Genomic DNA, 22,987 nt, shown 5'->3' on the forward strand with positions numbered 1-22,987 from the left:
GCTTTTACTGTTATTTTCATTTTCTACTGAGTATTTTCAATCTGCAGTTGGTTGAATCTGGAGATGCTGAACTCATGGTTATGGACTGTACACATACACATTTGTACATATACACACATGCTCTCATATTTATATCCCCATACACATATATTTATGTCAATGTATATATATGCATCTTTTATTAATTGCTACATCATAAAACATAAGCATAAAAATCTAGCCATAATAGGTGATATAATTTTCTATGAGGAATATTATTTCAATAAGAAGAAGATCAAACCCATTTCCTGTTCTAGAAAACTTTAAATAATATTGAGGGATGATATTAGTATTCTTTTTTAAAAGCATCATTGTAAACCAAATACATAATTATTTGATTATTCCTTAGAATTCCTTTCTCATATATATATTTTAAAAACTCCTAGAGGATTATTATTATTAAGCAGATGATATAGTATAAATATGATAAGGAGAACGTATTTGCAACTTACCCAAGCTATGATTAACAGGGGAAAGAGTAGTAGGAGATAGTTCTGCTGGAGAGCCTAAAACAAAAGGATTTAATTTAAAAATAAATAAAATATTTCCAGAACTTCTGATCAAGTAATCACAAAACTAGCTGTACCTGGTTATAATTATCAACAATAATACAAAGATAATTTAAATACTAAGAATTCAGAATATGTAAGTGCTTAAATTTAATTTGGGTGGAGGAGAAAGGGGGTTCCTGCATAAAAGGCACAAAGGGTACAGTTTTGGCTTCTAGCCTACCAGTTCATCTTCCCAAAGGTATCTAATGTTGATAGTTCCTTGGGTATCTTTCCAAAATATTCTATGAACCACATAAGCAAATATATTTTTGTTCTGTGTCTTTTCTTTTCACACACAAGTGGTAATAGTTTTTGAATCTCCACATTATTCTATCAAATTGTTCACGATGTGTTTCCTTATTTGTCTATCTATGTAATTAGTCACATAACATTGGGATCCCATACTGATGAATACTCAGGTTATTTATCTTTTGCTATAAGAACCAGTGCCATAAGATTGCAATAACTATTCTTGACCATTTTGCATGTTCCCAATCACATCTGAAGGATACAATCCCAAAAAAGAAACTGCCAGGTTGAAAGGTTTGTGCCATGTGCAATTTTGATAAATTTGGGTAAAATTATAATTCATACCAGTTTACATGACCAGTCACAACACAGTAAAGTGATGCCTGTGGTGTTACTGCTTATAGATGAAGAATGGTCACAGTAGTTTTTTGAGTGGCTTTACACGTTTATATTGTGTTTCCTTTCTGTATAGTCTGTTTTTTTTTTTTTTTAAGTCTGTTCTTTTCTTTTTGCGATGTTGATCATTTTCTTACTGATTGTTTGAAAGCTCTTTATATACAATAGGGATATAAGTCTTTTTATGGTATGAGTTACAAATATTTGATCACTGGTTTTATGACTTTTAATCCTAATTTTGATCATGTAGCACTAAAAAAACCCTTCTACATGATTTATCAATCACCTTTGGGTTAGTGTCACACGTTGGGATGAAACAGTGGTGACAGTGGATGTTATCTTACTCTGGACTTTTAGGGTAATGTTTCTACCATTTTTCTGATTACGCATGGCATTGGCTTTGAGGCTGACAGCAATAAAATACTTATTTAGGTGTTTTGCATCAATAGTCTCAAGCAGTATGAGCCTAAATTTTACATGAGTGCTATGTTTGTAAGGCTTTGTGATCAATGTTATGACAATATAGCAACTTTATCTTCTGCAAAGGTTCAAATAGCATCGTACAGTATATTCTTTAAAAGTTTGGTAGAATTCTTCTGTGAAATTATTTATAGTTAGTAACTTTATAGGGTTTACTATGAGACATTATGCTATGAAGGGTGACTTTTTCTGATAGGTCTATTTTCTAGAGTCAGTTTTGGTAAACTGCACTTTCTTAGAAAATGATCTGTTTCTTCTTTTGAGTAAACAGGCTAAATCTACTCAAGAAAATAAGGGGGTACAAGTACACAAAATAAGAACCACCACAGACAACAGATGAAAAATCATGGTGCAACTACTCTGCTCAATTCCATGCAACTCAATTTTAAAACATGTTTGCTGTAAACATTGTTAAATAATCATATTAAAAATATAAAATATGTTTTATGATCATCATTCTCTACACGTTTAGGGAAAGTTATCTAAGATAGCATGACCCAAGCTTCAAAGGTATACCAAGAGCATAAATGCAGAATCAGATAGGTCAGGCCAGGCATGGTGGCTCACACCTGTAATCCCAGCACTTTGGGAGACTGAGAGGGACAAATCACGAGGTCAGGGATTCAAGAACAGCCTGGCCAACCCAGTGAAATGCAGTCTCTGCTGAAAACACAAAACTTAGCAGGGTGTGGTGGTGCACAACTGTAACCCCAGCTACTTGGGAGGCAGTGGTGGAAGAATCACTTGAACCCAGGAGGCAGAGGTTATAGTAGGCTGAGATCGTGCCACTGCACTCCAGCCTGGGTAAGAATGAGACTCGGGCCGGGCGGGGTGGCTCAAGCCTGTAATCCCAGCACTTTGGGAGGCCGAGGCAGGTGGATCATGAGGTCAACAGATCGAGACCATCCTGGTCAACATGGTGAAACCCCGTCTCTACTAAAAATTACAAAAAAGGGGGAGGACTCAAGATGGCGCTGTGAGAACAACCCAGGATTGGAGCTCTCGTTGAATCTGCAAAGAGGTGAGTCAGAGCTGCATTTCCAGACTGATCTTTGTTGCCCACAGAACGGGAAACTCCCAAGTATAAAAAAGACACGGGACGCCAGGCAGTAGGTCTGCCTGGCGAAGTCGGCAGCCGGGTTGGCGGCGGCCGGCCCTACCCAGCAATCCCCATAGGGCGGGCTTGTCCGGGTGCCCTGTTGAACCGGCAACCTGAGACTTGAGAGGGCAAGACTTAAGACTGAACGAGACTTGGACAGTAGGCCAGCCCAGGGGATTGCAGGGACAGAGCGTTTGGGATACCCAGTGGGACGAACAAAACCGCGATTTCAAACTATCCCAAGCAGACGGTCCGGGACACTCTGTTGGGGAGGGGCGTCCACCACTACCGAGGCAACCCGCTCCAACTGAGATACACGCCCACTGCTGACGCAGCCAGCCGTTGCCGAGGCAACCCGTCCCTACTGAGATACACGCCCACTGCTGACGCAGCCTTCTGTTGCCGAGGCAACCCGTCCCTACTGTGATACACGCCCACTGCTGACGCAGCTTGCCAGTGCCGAGGCAACACGCTACAATGAAGAGACTCCGGCAACACGCTACAATGAAGAGACTCCGCTGCAGGTCGTGGCAGAGACCACAGCAGAGCCTGCAGGAACAGGGTGAATCACACAACAGCAGGGCGGAGACTCGGCAGGCAAACAGTGGCTAGTCTGCCTTCTAGCTGGGCAGGACACCTCAACGGACATCGAAAAATAAAGCCCGAACCCCCCAACACAGAGCATTTCAGAAAAAAAGGGTTTTTTTTAATGAGCTCTGTTGCAGCAGAATCAAACACAGCAGCCTAACAGCCCTGAATGAACAACAGAGCTCACAGCTCAGCAATTGAGCTCCAAAAAAGTACAGACTGTCTCCTCAAGCAGCTCCCTGACCCCTCTATATCCAAAAGACTGACATTAGGCAGGCATCATCCTGGGACAAAGATAGCAGAAAAAGAAACTGGTAGCATCCCTCACTGTGCCACAGCTGCTAGAGGTACACCCCAGACAAGCAGGGCCTGGAGTGGATCTCAGCAGTCGTACAGCGAAGGGGCTAGGCTGGTAGAAGGAAAACCAAGTAACAGAAATACTTCATCATCAACAATCTGGGTGTCCACTCAGAGACCCAATTGAAAAGTCAGCAACTACGCAGACGACAAGCGGATAAACCCACAAAGATGGGAAGAAACCAGCGCAAAAAGGAGGAAAACACCCGAAACCAGAACACCTCGCCTCCTAGAAAGGACCAAAACGCCTCACCAGCAAGGGAGCAAAGCTGGACGGAGAATGACTGTGACGAAATGACGGAAATAGACTTCAGAAGGTGGATAATGAGAAACTTTTGTGAGCTAAAAGAACACGTATTAAATCAATGCAAAGAAACAAAGGAACTTAAAAAAAGACATGAGGAAATGATAACAAGAATGGATAACTTAGAGAGGAATATGAATGAATTAAAGGAGCTGAAAAACAATACGAGAACTTCGCGAAGCATGCACAAGTTTCAACAGCCGAATTGACCAAGCAGAAGAAAGAATATCTGAAGTTGAAGACCAACTCAATGAAATAAAACGAGAAACCAAGATCAGAGAAAAAAGCGCAGAAAGGAATGAACAAAGTCTCCAAGAAATGTGGCACTATGTGAAAAGGCCTAACCTACGTTTCATAGGTGTACCAGAAGGGGACGAAGAGAATGAATCCAAGCTGGAAAATACTCTTCAGGACATCATCCAGGAAAACTTCCCCCACCGAGCAAGACAGGCCAACACTCAATTGCAGGAAATACAGAGAACACCACAAAGATATTCTGCAAGAAGAGCAACCCCAAGGCATATAATCATCAGATTCAACAAGGTTGAAATAAAGGAGAAAATACTAAGGGCAGCCAGAGAGAAAGGTCGAGTTACCCACAAAGGGAAGCCCATCAGACTCACAGCAGATCTCTTGGCAGAAACACTACATGCCAGAAGACAGTGGGGGCCAATATTCAAAATTCTTAAAGAAAAGAACTTTCAACCCAGAATTTCATATCCAGCCAAACTGAGCTTCAGAAGTGAAGGAAAAATAAAATCCTTTGCGAACAAGCAAGTACTCAGAGATTTTGTCACCACCAGGCCTGCTTTACAAGAGCTCCTAAAAGAGGCACTACACATAGAAAGGAACAACCAGTACCAGCCATCCAAAATCACACTAAAAGTTAAAGAGCATCAACATAATGAAGAATCTACAACAACTAACAGGCAAAACAGCCACTTAGCATCAAAATGGCAGTATCAAATTCACACATAACAATATTAACCCTAAATGTAAATGGACTAAATGCACCAATCAAAAGATACAGACTGGCAAATTGGATAAAAATCCAAAACCCATCAATGTGCTGTATCCAGGAAACCCATCTCACATGCAAGGATACACAAAGGCTCAAAATAAAGGGATGGAGGAAGATTTACCAAGCAAATGGAGAGCAAAAAAAAGCAGGAGTTGCAATTCTCATCTCTGATAAAATAGACTTTAAAGCAACAAAGATCAAAAGAGACAAAGAAGGCCATTACATAATGGTAAAAGGATCGATACAACAAGAAGAGCTAATGATCCTAAACATATATGGACCCAATGCAGGAGCACCCAGATACATAAGGCAAGTTCTTAATGACTTACAAAGAGACTTAGACTCCCACACAATAATAGTGGGAGACTTTAACACTCCACTGTCAATATTAGACAGATCAACCAGACAGAAAATCAACAAGGATATCCAGGGCTTGAACTCAGACCTGGAGCAAGCAAACCTGATAGACATTTACAGAACTCTCCACCCCAAATCCAAAGAATATACATTCTTCTCAGCACCACATCACACCTACTCAAAAATTGACCACATAATTGGAAGTAAAGCACTGCTCAACAAATGCAAAACAACTGAAATCATAACAAACAGCCTCTCAGACCATAGTGCAATCAAGTTAGAACTCAGAATTCAGAAACCAACCCAGAACCGCACAGCTTCATGGAAACTGAACAACTGGCTCTTGAATGTAGACTGGGTAAACAATGAAATGAAGGCAGAAATAAAGAAGTTCTTCGAAACCAATGAGAACGAAGACACAACATGCCAGAACCTCTGGGACACATTTAAAGCAGTCTCTAGAGGAAAGTATAAAGCAATAAGTGCCCATATGAGGAGAACGGAGAGATCCAAAATTGACACCCTATCGTCAAAATTGAAAGAGCTAGAGGAGCAAGATCAAAAAAACTCAAAACCCAGCAGAAGACAAGAAATTACTAAGATCAGAGCTGAGCTGAAGGAGATTGAGACACGAAAAACCCTTCAAAAAATCAATAAATCCAAGAGCTGGTTTTTTGAAAAGATCAACAAAATAGACAGACCACTAGCCAGATTGATTAAAAATAAAAGAGAGAACAACCAGATAGATGCAATAAAAAATGATAAAGGGGAAATCACCACAGACTCCACAGAAATTCAAACCATCATCAGAGAATATTACAAACAACTCTATGCACATAAACTAGTAAACCTGGAAGAAATGGATAAATTCCTGGACTCCTGTGTCCTCCCAAGCCTAAACCAGGAGGAAGCTGAAACTGAATAGACCAATAACAAGGTCAGAAGTCGAGGCAGCAATTAAGAGCCTACCACACAAAAAAAGCCCAGGTCCAGACGGGTTCACAGCCGAATTCTACCAGACACACAAAGAGGAGCTGGTACCATTCCTTCTAAAACTATTTCAAACAATCCAAAAAGAGGGAATACTTCCCAAATCATTTTACGAGACCAGCATCATCCTGATACCAAAACCCGGCAGAGACCCAACAAGAGAAGAAAACTTCAGGCCAATATCCATGATGAACATAGATGCAAAAATCTTCAATAAAATATTGGCAAGCCGAATGCAACAGCAAATCAAAAAACTTATTCATCATGATCAAGTAGGATTCATCCCGGGGATGCAAGGCTGGTTCAACATACGCAAGTCTATCAACGTAATTCACCACATAAACAGAACCAAAAACAAAAACCACATGATTATCTCAATTGACGCAGAGAAGGCATTTGACAAAATTCAACAGCCCTTTATGCTAAAAACCCTCAATAAACTCGGTATCAATGGAACGTATCTGAAAGTAATAAAAGCTATTTATGACAAACCAACAGCCAATATCATACTGAATGGGCAAAAACTGGAAGCATTCCCTTTAAAATCTGGCACTAGACAAGGATGCCCTCTTTCACCACTCCTGTTCAATATAGTTCTGGAAGTTCTAGCCAGAGCAATCAGGCAAGAAAAAGAAATAAAGGGTATTCAAATAGGAAAGGTGGAAGCCAAATTGTCTCTATTTGCAGACGACATGATAGTATACCTAGAAGACCCCATCACCTCAGCCCAAAAACTCCTGAAACTGATAAGCAACTTCAGCAAAGTCTCAGGATATAAAATCAATGTGCAAAAATCACAAGCATTCGTCTACACCAATAACAGACTTAACGAAAGCCAAATCAAGAACGAACTGCCATTCACAATTGCTACAAAAAGAATAAAATACCTTGGAATACAACTCACAAGGAACGTAAGAGACCTCTTCAAGGAGAACTACAAACCACTGCTCAACGAAATCAGAGAGGACACAAACAGATGGAGAAACATTCCATGTTCATGGTTAGGAAGAATTAATATCGTGAAAATGGCTATATTGCCCAAAGTAATTTACAGAATCAACGCTATCCCCATCAAGCTACCATTGACTTTCTTCACAGAACTGGAAAAAACCACCATGAACTTCATATGGAACCAAAAGAGAGCCCGCATAGCCAAGTCAATTCTAAGCAAAAAGAACACAGCATGGGGCATCACACTACCGGATTTCAAACTATACTACAAGGCTACAGTAATCAAAACAGCATGGTACTGGTACCAAAACAGAGATATAGACCAATGGAACAAAACAGAGGCACCGGAGGCAACACAACATATCTACAACTATACAATCTTTGACAAACCTGACAAAAACAAGTAAGGGGGAAAGGATTCCCTGTTTAATAAATGGTGTTGGGAAAACTGGCTAGCCATGTGCAGAAAGCAGAAACTGGACCCCTTCCTGACACCTTACACTAAAATTAACTCCAGATGGATTAAAGACTTAAACATAAGACCTGGCACCATAAAAACCCTAGAAGGAAATCTAGGCAAAACTATCCAGGACATAGGAGTAGGCAAGGACTTTATGAACAAAACACCAAAAGCATTGGCAACAAAAGCCAAAATAGACAAATGGGACCTAATGAAACTCCACAGCTTCTGCACGGCAAAAGAAACAGTCACTAGAGTGGATCGGCAACCAACAGAATGGGAAAAAATGTCTGCAGTTTACCCATCTGACAAAGGGCTGATATCCAGAATTTACAAAGAACTCAAACAGATTTACAGGAAAAAAACAAACAAGCCCATTCAAAAGTGGGCAAAGGATATGAACAGACACTTTACGAAAGAAGACATATATGAGGCCAACAATCATATGAAAAAATGCTCATCGTCACTGGTCATCAGAGAGATGCAAATCAAAACCACACTGAGATACCATCTCACGCCAGTTAGAATGGCGATCATTAACAAATCTGGAGACAACAGATGCTGGAGAGGATGTGGAGAAAAAGGAACACTTTTACACTGTTGGTGGGAGTGTAAATTAGTTCAACCATTGTGGAAGACAGTGTGGCGATTCCTCAAGGCCTTAGAAATAGAAATTCCATTTGACCCAGCAATCCCATTACTGGGTATATATCCAAAAGACTATAAATCGTTCTACTATAAGGACACATGTACACGAATGTTCATTGCAGCACTGTTTACAATAGCAAAGACCTGGAATCAACCCAAATGCCCATTGATGATAGACTGGATTGGAAAAATGTGGCACATATACACCATGGAATATTATGCAGCAATCAGAAATGATGAGTTTGTGTCGTTTGTAGGGACATGGATGAATCTGGAGAACGTCATCCTCAGCAAACTGACACAAGAACAGAAAATGAAACACCGCATATTCTCACTCATAGGTGGGTGATGAAAAATGAGAACACATGGACACAGAAAGGGGAGTACTAAACACTGGGGTCTATTGGGGGGAAAAGGGGAGGGCCAGTGGGAGGGGGAGGTGGGGAGGGATAGCCTGGGGAGAAATGCGAAATGTGGGTGAAGGGGAGAAGAAAAGCACACTGCCATGTGTGTTCCTACGCAACTGTCTTACATGCTCTGTTCATGTACCCCAAAACCTAAAATCCAATAAAAAATTAAAAAAAAAAAAAATTTATAAAAAATTAGCTGGGCACGGTGGCGCGTGCCTGTAATCCCAGCTACTCAGGAGGCTGAGGCAGGAGAATTGCCTGAACCCAGGGGGCGGAGGTTGCGGTGAGCCGAGATTGCGCCATTGCACTCCAGCCTGGGTAACAAGAGCGAAACTCCGTCTCAGAAAAAAAAAGAATGAGACTCGGTCTCAAAAAAAGAATAAGATAGGTCAGACTGCCTTACACACCTCCTCCCTACCATACACCATTATAACCATGACATAAAATACCAGGCGATAAAGGTGAAATGGCAGCCCCTAAATAAATGAATCAGAAATAGAGAAGAAATGCTTATTTTTTAGAAGACAGAACAGTCTTCCCCAACACAAATAAGTTATGTTCATTTTTTATTTCTCAGCTTGAAAAATCTGCTGGCAAGTCAGAACAGGTACAACTAAGAAAGGTCAAAATATATTTAGAACAATGAGCTAAAATTCACTGCTGTTTCCTGAAGCCAATATAAAATAAACAAAGCCACTATTAGAAAAGGAGGAAACTGCCCAATTATTCATATCTTTTAACTGTTTACTTGTCTATTAAATACTTAGAAATGACCAGTAGGATCACTTAGACTAATAGATGTTCAGTGAGATGTGACAAGTTAGAATTACAGATTACAAAAAAGACAAATTTTAAAAACTTAAAATAAGCTAACAATAGAAGGCTTTTCTGAAAAAAAAAAAAAAAATTCCTGAAAAATAACAGAGGCGAGGAACTGATGATTAGCCTATGAATTATTCTTACATAAATGCTGCTACTGAAGTTTCGCCTACCACAGGCCTTCCACTTAGGAGAGGTAATATTATAAATATCCTATTTGAGAGCCAGTGTGAATTAGCAGTATCTACTTACAGCTAAACCACCTAGAGAAATCCTTGTGCATGTGTCTTTATATACACGTTTACATATATTTGTAGAACACATTTGTCAAACCTTTGTTTGAAAAATTAACGAATGTCAAATAAAATGTTAAACTTTTCTAAGTGCCAAAATATCCTCTCAAAAATGTTTCATCTTCAAGAATTTATAAGCTAGTGCTTCACACTGTGTCACTACATGTTGACATCTGCCAATATGATAGGTTTAAAGGGAGCAACTGTTTTTTTTTTTGTTGTTGAAATAGTGTATTCCTGTTCTGTTAGCCAATTCTATTAACTGTTTTTTCTTTTTGATATGTAAATTTTTAAACTTAAAAATCAGTTCTTAGACTTGTCATCAATTTGCAAATATTCACTCAGGTTTTTCTTTTTTAATCTGTTATCTTTTAAGGGGACCTTAATTTTTAATTACAGACCATTTTTTATTAGAGTATTTTCAAGATCACACCAAAACTGAACAGAAAGTATAAAGAGCTCCCATATGACCCCTGGCCTGCTTCCCCAACTTCCCCATCAATACCCGCACAACACAATGGCCCATTTGTTATAATAATGAACCTACACAGACAAATCGCTATCACCAAAAGTCCATAATTTACATTAGGGCTCACTATGTTACACATTCTCTGGGTTTTGACAAATGCATAATGACATGTATCCATTTACAGTATCAAGCAGAGTAGTTTCACTGCCCTAAAAATGCCATGTGCTCCACCTAGTCCTCCTTCCCTCCCACACAGTCTCAGTAACCACTTGTCCGTCTCCATAGTTCTGCCTTCTCCAGAATGTCATATATAGTAAGTCCTCATTTAACATCTTCCATGTTTTTGAAAACTGACTTTTTAAGCAAAATAATTATACAACAAAACCAACTTTCCTCAATCATCATTATAATGAAATGACATTACTTGAAGACCTGTTCACATTACTTGAATATATCAGTTTATTTACTCAGTCACCTTATTAAAGACATCTTGGTTGCTTCCAAGTTTGCTAATTACAAAAAAAAACTGCTATGAATATCTATCTGCAGGTTTTTGTGTAGACCTAAGTTTTCAATTCATTTGGGTAAACACTAAGGAGAAGCAAGACTGCTAAACCATACATATGGTAAAAATATGGTTAGTTTTATAAGAAATCACCAAACTGTCTTCCAAAGTGGCTATACCATTTTTCATTCTGACCAGCAATAAATGAGTGTGTCTGTTGCTTCCCATCCTCACCACATCAGCACTAATGAACTCTCTCAGCTTTTGTTTGAGAAATTTTTTATTTCTCCTTTGTTTCTGAAGGACAGCCTTACTGGTTATAGTATTCTTGGTTGGCAAGGATACTTTTTTTTTTTTTTTTTTTTTTAGATGGGGGTCTCATTCTGTCACCCATGTTGGAGTGAAGGGCAATAGCACAATCTTGGCTCAGTACAACTCCTGCCTCCTAGGTCCAAGCAATTCTCCCACCTTAGCCTCCTGAGCAGCTGGTACCACCAGCTGCTGGTACCACCACACAGGTGCATACCACCATACCCAGCTAATTTCAGTTTTGTTTTTTAATTCTTTCAGCCCTTTAAATACATCACCCATCTCTCCGGGTCTGCAAACTTTCTGCTGAGAAATCTGATTGTCTAATGAAGACTCCCTTGTTATGCAGCACATTGCTTTTTATCTTGCTTTTATTCACAATAGCAAAGATACAGAAAACAACCCAAGTGTCCCATCAACAGATGAATGAATAAAGAAACGGTGGGTTACACACACAACTGAATGTTATTCAGCCTTAAATAGAGATATCCTACTACTTTTGTCAAGGATGAATCTGGAAGACATTATGCTAAGGGAAATAAGGTGGACATAGAAAAAAATTGCATAATCTCATATGTGGGGTTTTTATTAACCAAATACATAGAAACACAATAAAATGGCGATTACAGGTTGGGGGAAACAGGAGGATTATAGGTCAAAGGGTGTAAAGTTGTACATATGTAAGATAAGCCTAGAGATCTAATGTACAACCTGAGGACTACAGTTGCAATACTGTGTTGTACACTGGAAATTTACTGAGTCAATTTCAGGCACCTTTATCACACACACAAAGAGGTGACTGTGAAATGATGGATTTAGTTTACTATTATAACCATTTCACTACATACACCAAACATCATGTTATATACCTTAAAAATATACAACAAAAATGTATGCTTTAAAAAGTCTAATTTACTAAAATATACACCAAAGTGTTCACAAACCTCCAAAAAACTGGGAATCATCCTGGATTGTTCTTTCAACCTTATCCCAAAAATGATCACTAATTATATTCTAAACCTCAGCAATATGTATCAAAAGCACCCATTTCTCCCCCATGTCACCTAAAATCAGCCAGAGATATAGTGTAGTAAACAAGAACAGGAACTCTAGAATCTGACATCCTACTGAATTTCTCTGCATTTTCTAGCTATTTTTCTGAGGTTAATTACAGTGTTATGTTTTTAATTTCTGGTAAAGGTTGAACCTTTAAAAATTTTAATTTGTTGCTAGATACAATTACATGTAATGCTTAAGATTTCCTGTTCTAACTATTCTAATTTTTTATAATGAATATCCATTTATCATTTGAAATGTTATATCATAACCTTATGTGTAGAACACACTGTTTAACTTTTATCTGATAAAGAATGGTAGAAATGAGGTTAAGCCTCCCTGCCAAAGTGATACAACACAACTGTCAAATTCAGCTTATGAAATATATAATGCATGAATAACCATTTTCTCATTTCTTGTTTTAAAAAACTTAATCCCCAATGTGATACCATCTTAGGTTTTTTATATATTCCCAAATTTTCTATGAGCATAATTCCATTCATAATGAGAAAAAAAGCAGCTTTTATTTTTATTAGAAACTCTACTATAGAATTCCCCTTACAGTTAGTAGGTAGAAGATTGGGGAAAACCTTTGCTTCTGAAATAAGAGGTAAGACTTTGCTTCTGAAATAAGAGGTAAGACAATAGATTTTAAAAATTCTATTTTTCTTTAAAGTTTTCATACAGATACAGATCCAAATAAGTCTGCAGGAACTAATTGAGAGAGAGGGATGAGCTCCTCCTCAGTTAAGACAGTGGTAATCACTTTCACTACTGATAGATAGCATCTGCCACATGTGGACACAAAGGACTGGGCCTGCCAAAAGAGAAGTCAATTAAAATTTCAATGGCCATGCACAGACAATGGGAACCTAAGAAGCTGTAAGCACAGAGCTAGTCCTCTTCACCAGTCAGTTCCAATACATGTTTTTAGCTGAGTACATGGTAGCACAGGAAGTCTTGGGCAAGGCTGGAAAGCAATCAGAATATGCAGTCTTGCCATATTCATACCTCAAAGTCCTGCTGAGGTAGAGGACTGATCCTCCCTGAAACCTGAGTGATGTGATATTAAAGCATGGAATTATCACGTTTCCAACGCAAATCCTAAGAGCAGGGAAGGGATCAGCTCAACTTAGCAACTGGAGAGAGAAAAGGGTGGGTTTTTCCAAAAAAAGCGTATTTATTTTAGTCTCTATTATTTTATATAAAATATCCAGTATCTAGTTAAAAACAAAAGATATTCAATGAAGGAAAAAAAAAAAAATAACCCATAATCAAGGGATAAAACAGTCAACAAAAGCAGGTCATATTACATATTAACTGGACACAAATTATCAATAATTTTTACATGGAAATTATATAGTTAAAAAGCAAATCATCTGAAATAAAAAATTCATTTAACTGGATTAAAAGCAAACCCAAACTCAGACTCACATACATATTATCACTTGATTTTTCAACAAAGGAGCCAATGTAAATCAATGGAGAAAGGAAAGCCTCTCCAAGAAATGGTGCTAAAACAAATGAAATAAATGTCTGTAGGAAAGGAATAAAAAGCAGCAAAAAGGAACAAACATGGTATATATGTAGGTAAATACAAAACACTCCATTTTATCCCATCTAATTTTCTTTAAAAATCAACTTAAAGTCTAAAGCAAAAATTACACTGTATCTTGGGGGTCATACATTTTTATTAAGTAAAATACATGTCAATAATTGCACAAACAACAGAGGTGGATGAATGAAATTAGAGTGGTGTAAGTTCTTAAATTTTACAAGATGTTGTAAATAAAATATTACAACTTAAGTAACCTTCTATATATAACGTGGTCAGTACAATGTAATGACCAGAATACCAACTGTGAAAATAATACTGTTATTGGTAAAAAGCCAAGAGAGTAAATAGAAGGAAACAAAAATTACTTGATTAGTCTAAAAGGCAGGAAAACTGAAAAAAAAAACTAGAGAGAACAAATAGAAAAACAATTGCAAAATGGTGGCTAAACCCAATGGTATCAATAATTCCTCTAAATATAAGTGGACTAAATTTTCCAACTAAAAGACAAAAATTGTTAGATTAAATAAAACCAAAAAATGCTGTCCACAAGAAACACACCTTAAGTATAAAGATTCAGATAAACTGAAAGAATTAAAAATATATCATGTAACCACTGAGGTAAGAAAAAAGATATGATGATGTTTATGTAAATTCATTAGGATGATGTAGTAATTCTAAATACGTATCATCTCTGTATCATAACAGAGATTAAAGATATATGAAACAAAAACTCACAGGACTAAAGGCAGAAACAGGTGACTCCAAAGTCAGTGCTGGAGATTTTGTCATCATAACTGACAAAGGAGATTTTAAAAAATCCTAAAGGATTAAGAAGATATAAACACCATCAACCACCCGGAACTAAATGACATTTAGAACACTATAGTACATTATTTCTAATGAATATATGAAACTCTTATCAAGATAAGCTACAGGTTGTAGCATAAAATTATTTTCACAAATTTCCAAGGACTAAAGTCACACACACTATGTGTTGCACTATAACACAATTAAATGAGATATCAATGAAGTATCTAGAAAATCTTCACACTCCTTTAAAAAACTCAAACTTCTAAATAAGCCATGAATCAAGAGGAATTAGAAAATAATAAAAATATAAAACTTGTAATATACAGCTAACAAAGCTTAGAGGGAAATCTATAGCTTTAAATGCTTACATTATAAACAAATCGATGATCTAAATGTATACCACAAGAGGCTACAAAGAGATTAACTGAAAAGTAAGTAGACAAAAAGATGATGAATACAAAGAAGTGAAACAGAAAGGAAACCAAGATAACAGAAAAAATTAACAAGACAAAAAATTGGTCCTTTGAAACTACTGATAAATCCCTTACAAGATGTTTTAATAAAAAAATTAAAAAGTCAAATTAGTAACATCCTAAGTTTTAAAATGGATCTCACATACATTAAAGGAGTAACAAATATCAGAAATAACTTTGTATCAATAAATTCTCCAGCCTCGCCAACATGGTGAACCCATCTCCATAGCAATCAGCCAGGCACAGTGGCATGTACCTGTGGTCCCAGCCCCTCAGGAGGCTAAAATGGGGAGGATTCCCTGAGCCTGGGAAGTTGAGGCTGCAGGGAGCCAACTATGCCATTGCACTCCAGCCTGGGCAACAAAGTGAGACCCTGTCTCAATCAGTCCTACAACTTAGATGAAATGAACACATTTCTAACAAAATACAAGTTTATCAAACACATATACAAAATTAAAAATGTAAATAATCTTCAATTCAAAAAATCCCTTTCCTACAAGAGATGGTTTCCCTGGTAAAATCTATAGAATTTTTTTTTGGATACAGGTTTTGCCCAGGCTGGAGTACAGTACTGCAAACATGGCTCACTGCAACCTCAATCTCCTGGGCTAAAGTGACCCTCCTGCCTTAGCCTCTTAAGTAGCTGGGGCCACAGGTGAATGCCACTACCCTGGCTAATAAAAAAAAATATATATATATAAATATATATATTTGTAGAGACAAGGTCTTGCTTTGTTACCTAGGCTGGTCTTGACCTCCTGCACTCAAGCAATTCTCCAGCCTTGGCCTCCTAAAGTGCTGGGATTACAGGCAAGAACCACCATGCCCAGCCCTATCAAAAATGTATAAAAGAAATAATGCTGATCTTAAAGAAACCCTTTCAGAAAACAGGAGAAAGCCCTTTCCAACACATTTTATTGATATTAAAACTAATCAACACATTAGAAGGGAAAAAACCCTATAGACCAGTCTCTCATAAACAGATTAAAAAATTCTCAAAAATAAAACAATTCAATCAAATCCACGAATCTATATAACCCTCTTACAAATGCAGAAAAAAATTCAAGAGCCATTCATAAAACACAATTGGAACATTAAGAACAAAAAGGAAAAGGAACTTCCTCAATCAGATAAAATCTCCAAAATATCCACAACATCATACTTAAAGGGGGAATTGTGAAATGTATTCCTCCTATAATCAGAACAATGCACAAACGTCCATTCTTATAACTTCAACACTTGATTGTAGGTCTTAGGACAGAAAAAGGAAAAAGCATAAAGACTGGGGGAAAAAAAATGTCCTTATCAACAGATGACATGATTGTATATGCAGAAAATCTCAAGAATCAACAGAATTCTGGAACCAGAAAGTCAATTTAGCAAGGATGCAAAAGAAAAGATTAATATACAAAAATCAAATATTCCCCATACCCTAGGAACAAACAATAGGAAAATAAAATTTAAAAGCAAAAACATGTGTAACAGCAATAAAAGTACAAAATACTAAAAAATTTACCTAATGAAAGACACGCTATACATCTATATCGAAAACTGACTATAACATGGCAGAAATAAGGCATAGTTAAAACTAACATGAAATTGTCAAGTCTAATCCCTCATTTTGACAAAAACCTTACTTACCTACTTTATAGAGATGACTCTAAACCACAAATGTCAAATGCCCCTATGTCTGGATCTCAATTAATCGTTTTCCTTCAAATCTTTGTGCAATGTACTATCTTCCTTTTTCTGAACGGTTAAGTCCTCTTTTAACATTTTCTATTTTTTTTTTAAAGAAAGAAAAAAAGGAATGAAGGAGAGGAAGAAAGAGGAAGAAAAAGAGGGAGAGAGAATGGGAATATTGCTTTATTCTAAAAATGGGTATTAATAATGGCTGATCAATATTTTGTGTATTTAAGGTGGAGAATGTATATTTTGTGTATTTAAAATGGAGAGCTCTATAAATATTTATTGAGTTTACTTGTTCTGGATCTGAGTTCAAGTCCTGGATATCCTTATTAATTTTCTGTCTCGTTGAGTCTAAATCTCTTTATGAGTCTTATGTAACCGGGTGTTAGGATCGTTAGCTCTTATTGTTGCATTGATCCTTTTACCACTAATCTTTGTTGCTTTGAAATCTATTTTATCAGATGCAAAAATTGCAACTTTTATTTATTTATTTATTTTTGCTCTCCATTTGGCTGGTAAATCTTTCTCCATCCCTTTAAGTCTTTGTGTATTTTTAGATGTGAAATGAGTCTGGATGTAGCATATCATTAGGTTTTGGCTGTATCTTTTGATTGAGAGATTTAGTCGACTTAAATTTAGAGTTACTGCCATTTGATGTTAACTGGCTATTTTATCCATTCATTGACGTAAATTCTTCTTCATGTTGATGCTCTTTACTTTTTGGTATATTTTTAGAAAGGCTAATACTGGTTGTTCCTTTCTATGTATAATGCTTCTTTCACAAGCTCTTGTAAAGCTGGCCTGGTGGTAATAAAATCTCTGAGTACTTGCTTATTCATAAAATATTTTTCCTTCAATTGTGAAGCTTAGTTTGGCAGGATATGAAATTCTGGGTGAAAGTTCTGTTCTTTAAGGATGTTGAATATCGGCCCCCACTCTATTCTGGCTTGTAGGGTTTCTGCTGAGAGATCTGCTGTAAGTCTAACAAGCTTCCCTTTGTGAGTAACCTGACCTTTCTCTCTGGCTGCCCTTAGTATTTTCTCCTTCGTTTCAACCCTGGTGAATCTAACGATTATGTGCCTTGGGGTTGCTCTTCTTGAGGAATATCTTTGTGGTGTTCTCTGTATTACCTGGGGTTGAATATTGTGCTGCTTTGCTAGATTAGAAAAGTTTTCCTGAATAATATCCTGAAGAGTATTTTCCAGCTTGGATTCATTCTCTTTGTCGTATTCAGGTACACCTATCAAACGTAAATTAGGTCTTTTGACATAGTCCCATATTTCTTGGAGACTTTGCTCATTCCTTTTTATCCTTTTTTCTCTATTCTTGTCTTCTCATTTTATTTCATTAAGTAGGTCTTCAACCTCTGATATCCTTTCTTCTGCTTGATCAATTCGGCTATTCAAACTTGTGCATATTTTGCTAAATTTTTGTATTGTGTTTTCAAACTCTGTTAGTTCATTTATATTCCTCTCTATATTATCTATCCTTGTTAGCATTTCATCAAACCTTTTTTCAAAGTTCTTAGTTTCTTTACATTGGGTTAGAACAAGTTCTTTTAACTTCCAGAAGTTTCTTATCATCCACCTTCTGAAGCCTACTTCTGATAATGGCACACAGTCCTTTTCCATCAGGGCTTGTTCCGTTGCTGATGAGGAACTGTAATCCCCTGTAGAGGGAGAGGGCTTCTGATTTTGGGTATTCTCAGCCTTTTTAGGCTGGTTTCTTCCCTTTGTTATAAATTTATCCATCGGTCGTCTTTACAATTACCGCCTTTCTAGTTGGGTTTCTGGGAATCAGTAAACTGATTCCCAGAGCTGGAATCTGAGCAACCCACTGCACCGGCCAAAACAGCAGCGATAAGACTGATGGTGCTCTTCTGCCCGGGAATCTCCTCCCGTTTACTCTGCATGAAGAGCTGCCGTGCTGAGGCGCCGGCAAAACCGCTGCGCTGGCCACAAGAGTCACACTGGCGACCCGTGGGGCCCCTCCACTGTGAATCTTCTGGTCCGTGAGTGACAAAAATTCGTCTGAAAGCGTGGCGTCCTCTTGTTCTCTGCGCTTTCACTGGGAGCTACAATCCCAAACTGTTAGCGATCAGCCATCTTGGATCTCTCTCCCTTAACATTTTCTTTAGCTACATTCATACAGTGCTTATCACAGGTTAGGAACACGTAGATGCTTTATAAATATCAGGCCTGTTAATACCCTATAAGGTGTAAGTGCCATTATTATCCCTATTTTACAGATTATAAAACTAGGTTACCTAGCTAGTATATGGAAGAGAAACATTTTAAACTCAAGTAGTCTAGCACAGAATCTGACAATGCTATCTTAATTATATGCATTTGCTTAAGAGAAGTAGTCTTGTAAGTGGAGTAGTCTTTAAAGTGGAGTATGTGAACACTATCTAGAGCACAAAAAACTACTAGTTTACAAAAAGAAAAAATTAAAACATACTTTCCATTTATTTAATCTCATCCTTCAATTTCTAATTTTTGTTTATATTTTCAAGTGTATATAACTTACAAACAACTAAATACACCTATGAGCAGGAAAGTCTCAAAATCTTAATTCTCACTGTATTAGCTTCCTAGGGCTTGCTCTAACAAAATACCACAAACTGGGTGGCTTAAAACAACAGAAATTTATTTTCTCAGAGCTGTGGAGGACATAAGTCCCAAATCAAGGTGTCAACAAAGCCAAACTCTCAAAGGCTGAAGGGGAGAATCTGTTCTATGCCTTTCTCTTAAGCTTTCGGGTTTCCCATTAAGAACTGCTAAGCTTGCAGCTGCTAACTCCAGTTACCTGCCTCCATCTTGATACGGCGTATTCTCTCCTATCTTATAAAGACACTAGTCATATAGAATTAGGTGTCCATTGTTCAGTATGACTTCATCTTAATTACATTTACAAAGATGCTACTTCCAAACGAGGCCACATTCTGAGGTATTGGAGTTTAGGACCGCATTGTATCTTCTGGGACACAGGCAGATTAAAAAACCCTTTAAGTCTTTGTTAGCATATCTTGGACCAAGCATTGTGTATGTAGAAGATACAAAACTGAATTGAGAGTTATGAAATCCACATCTTACAATTATATTCTATTTCTCTATATACCTATTTAAACAAATATGTTCATAAAAATCATGACTTGAAAAGGGATTGATTATACAATACTACAAAGATTAATCAGACTTTTCAATTTCTTATGATGTCCAGCCTGATCTCTAAAGTCCAAAAGACTATAAAGAAAGAAAGTCTTGACAAGAGAAATTTAAATTAAAAAAAAAAAGTAACAAGTGCTTGTTCATATAGTTACTCATCATGCCTAATTAATCCTCTGGCTGCCCTTTTAAAAAATTTCAGTACATTTTTTTTCCCAGCAGGATTCCCTCTGGAAGGTATGAACCACAGTTAGAGAGGTGGCCAACTGTGTTCTAAACTGGAGCCCTGCATCAGTCAGAATTGTGTTTCTTGCCATGGCCCCGAGAGAGAAACTGATATTGGGTAAGAGGCTGGCAGCCAAACCAACTGCTGGCATCTGATGAATCAGATATTGCCATATAGTAATTTTAAATGTGTCATTCAGAAAGCCAGTAACACTACTCCACTGAAACAAATATTAGGTTGCGTTCAAAGTTAGCCCCAACACTGCAATCATTTTAGCCAGCTGACTCAGGTTATTCTCTACTTTTTTACTTTGATTCATTTATCATAACCAATACTTGTATTATTGCTCCCTGTGTTTCAGTTACATTGTTGAATAGGTGTCTGTGCACTAATTAGAATACCTACAGCCTTTTTTATCTGGCTTCTTTCACTTAACATACTGCTTTCCAGGTCCATCCATGCTGGCAACTTCAAACCTCATGTTGTACTATCACTACTTTATATGGTTGAATAACTCTATGGCAGAAACATACCTCATCTTATTTATCCATTCATCATTTGATGAACATCTGAGTTGTTCTGAATATTAAGAATAATGCTTGCATAAATGGTCATGTACAAGTTTTTGAGTAAACATGTTTTCAATTTGCTCGGGTACATAGCTGGCCACATATGTTAACTCTATATTTAGCTTTCTGAGGAACAGCAAACTTTTCCAAAGTGCTGAACCATTTAACATTCCTACCAGCAATATATGAGGACTCCAATTTCTCCACATCCTCACCAACATTTGTAATTTTCCTTTTTTGATTATAGCCATCTAGTGGGTGTGAGGTAGTATCTCACTGTGGTTTATGATGTTCAGTATCTTTTCATGTCATTCACTTTTTAATGTCACAGTAACAGCTGTCCATCACAGGCAAAAAAGAATATTACTGCTTCAAGAAGAGAGTTGATATCTAATGTTAGAAAGACATGTGGAAAGTCAAATATCATTTGCATTAAGATATTTGCATTAAGATGTATAACATGTTATTTGCAACGTCCATTAGATTATCTACCTTTCTTAGTTATCTGGTACTCCTAAACAGCCAAATGTATGATTAGCTACAGCAGAAACTTCTTTACCTGGGAGTCTAAAAAATGGAAGGATTTAAACAACAGAATTATTGTAACCCCTCCCTCCACCACCAATGATAATCCATTTTAAAATAATTTAGATTATCATAACCACAAAATACATTAGTATTAAGATGTGGAGAAAGAATGATAGCATAATTTGTCTGAGATATTAAGACTGATAGCATATATTGTCTGCGATATTTGGCTGTGATATTATTAAGATGTCCAATAGTTAAGATACAGACAGGATGAAATGAATCAAACTGGACAATTACATCAGTGATTTCACTGCTAATTTATTAGTCCTGAGTTATACATTTTATTACATAAAATGCGATTTAAAACTTTCTCTATCATTGTTTGGAATTTATAGCTAAATATAATAAATTAATCTACTATAATTAAAAACTCACTATTAGGTTCAAGGAGCAGTGAACAGTTGATCCCTATCCTTCAACCCCAAATTCCTCTGAAACTCTGTTATTTGACTAATTATGGTCTTTTATCACAGAGAGGTATTTAGTCACAGGGTTAACTAAAACTTCAACAGAAGCAAATACTTAAGAAGAAATAAAAGCATGTGTATGTTTTCAAATTTTCCATTTACTCTAATAAAAAATATAACAATTACTCTGCAGAGTATACAGTAATTTTTCAGTGACAACATGGACCCCTTTGATGGTTCAGATATGTTAAATCAAGATAGAAGATCATCTTTTGTGAGTTTCAAACAATACAAGAAATATATATCTAATCACTGAGGAATTTTCAAATTTTTTTAATTTTTTTTTTTTTTTTTTACCTGTGTCCATACTTTGATTCAACTGTTGGTCACTTGTTTCTCCATCTTCACTGATATATCCAGGAGGCGGCGTTTCTACAAAAGTTTAAAACAAATCAAGCATAGCTGCAACATAATCTCACTACCTTTTCTCCCAGCTACCAAAGGTAACCAATGAATAATCACTCCAAATAACAAATAATGTTATATAATATTATTATAAAAGTAATATTGCATACTGAGAATGTATGATTCAGGATCTTGTCTAAATTTTGCAGGTGAATCCTTAACATCTACTTTTAATAAACTCCTGCTCTCTGGACATATTTTCTTAGACATTATCTACATATCTTGCTCATTACTATAGGTACGTATTCTGGGGCAAGAGCCAAAAATGTAACTTCAAAAATGCCTCAGATCTGAATCAGTAAGCTGCAAAACCATTAGTAACTACAATGTTTTTCATTGTTGTCGTTGTTTAATCTAATGAGCATCATTATTTTATGAGGACTTAGAAAATTAAAAGCACGCACACACACACACGAAAGATTTTGGATTATAAAAGTATTAAATATTATAGGCTTACAACTTACACTAAGTTCTATAGACTAAAAGAAGCTAGTACGGTTCAGGATTGGTCCAGCCTAAATTCTACCTAAAAAGTATATTTTTCCAAGGATTCCTAACTGGTAAAGTCTAAGTGTTTGAAGCAGAAAATTCAATTCAAATAGATACTACTATAATAAAGAGGTAAAATGCTCCCTGAAAATAAACATTAGGATACTAACACATTATTTCCAACATGCTGTC

The 22,987-nt window shown here is 36.9% G+C and overlaps 1 protein-coding gene across 10 annotated transcripts in view; it reads right to left on the reverse strand.

Moving 5' to 3' along the window:
* Positions 1-22,987, reverse strand: part of SMAD2 (SMAD family member 2) — a 99,993-nt gene that overhangs the window by 10,219 nt on the left and 66,787 nt on the right. For all 10 annotated transcript variants that reach the window (XM_035270988.3, XM_035270986.3, XM_078346934.1 and 7 more), the window contains 2 exons: positions 22,199-22,273; positions 492-545 (listed from right to left, as the gene is read on the reverse strand). In XM_035270988.3, the coding sequence (XP_035126879.1) occupies positions 492-545; positions 22,199-22,273 (129 nt within the window). The remainder of the gene's footprint in view (positions 1-491; positions 546-22,198; positions 22,274-22,987) is intronic.

The sequence above is a fragment of the Callithrix jacchus genome, chromosome 13, assembly GCF_049354715.1.
Source record: "Callithrix jacchus isolate 240 chromosome 13, calJac240_pri, whole genome shotgun sequence".
Taxonomy (NCBI): domain Eukaryota; kingdom Metazoa; phylum Chordata; class Mammalia; order Primates; family Cebidae; genus Callithrix; species Callithrix jacchus.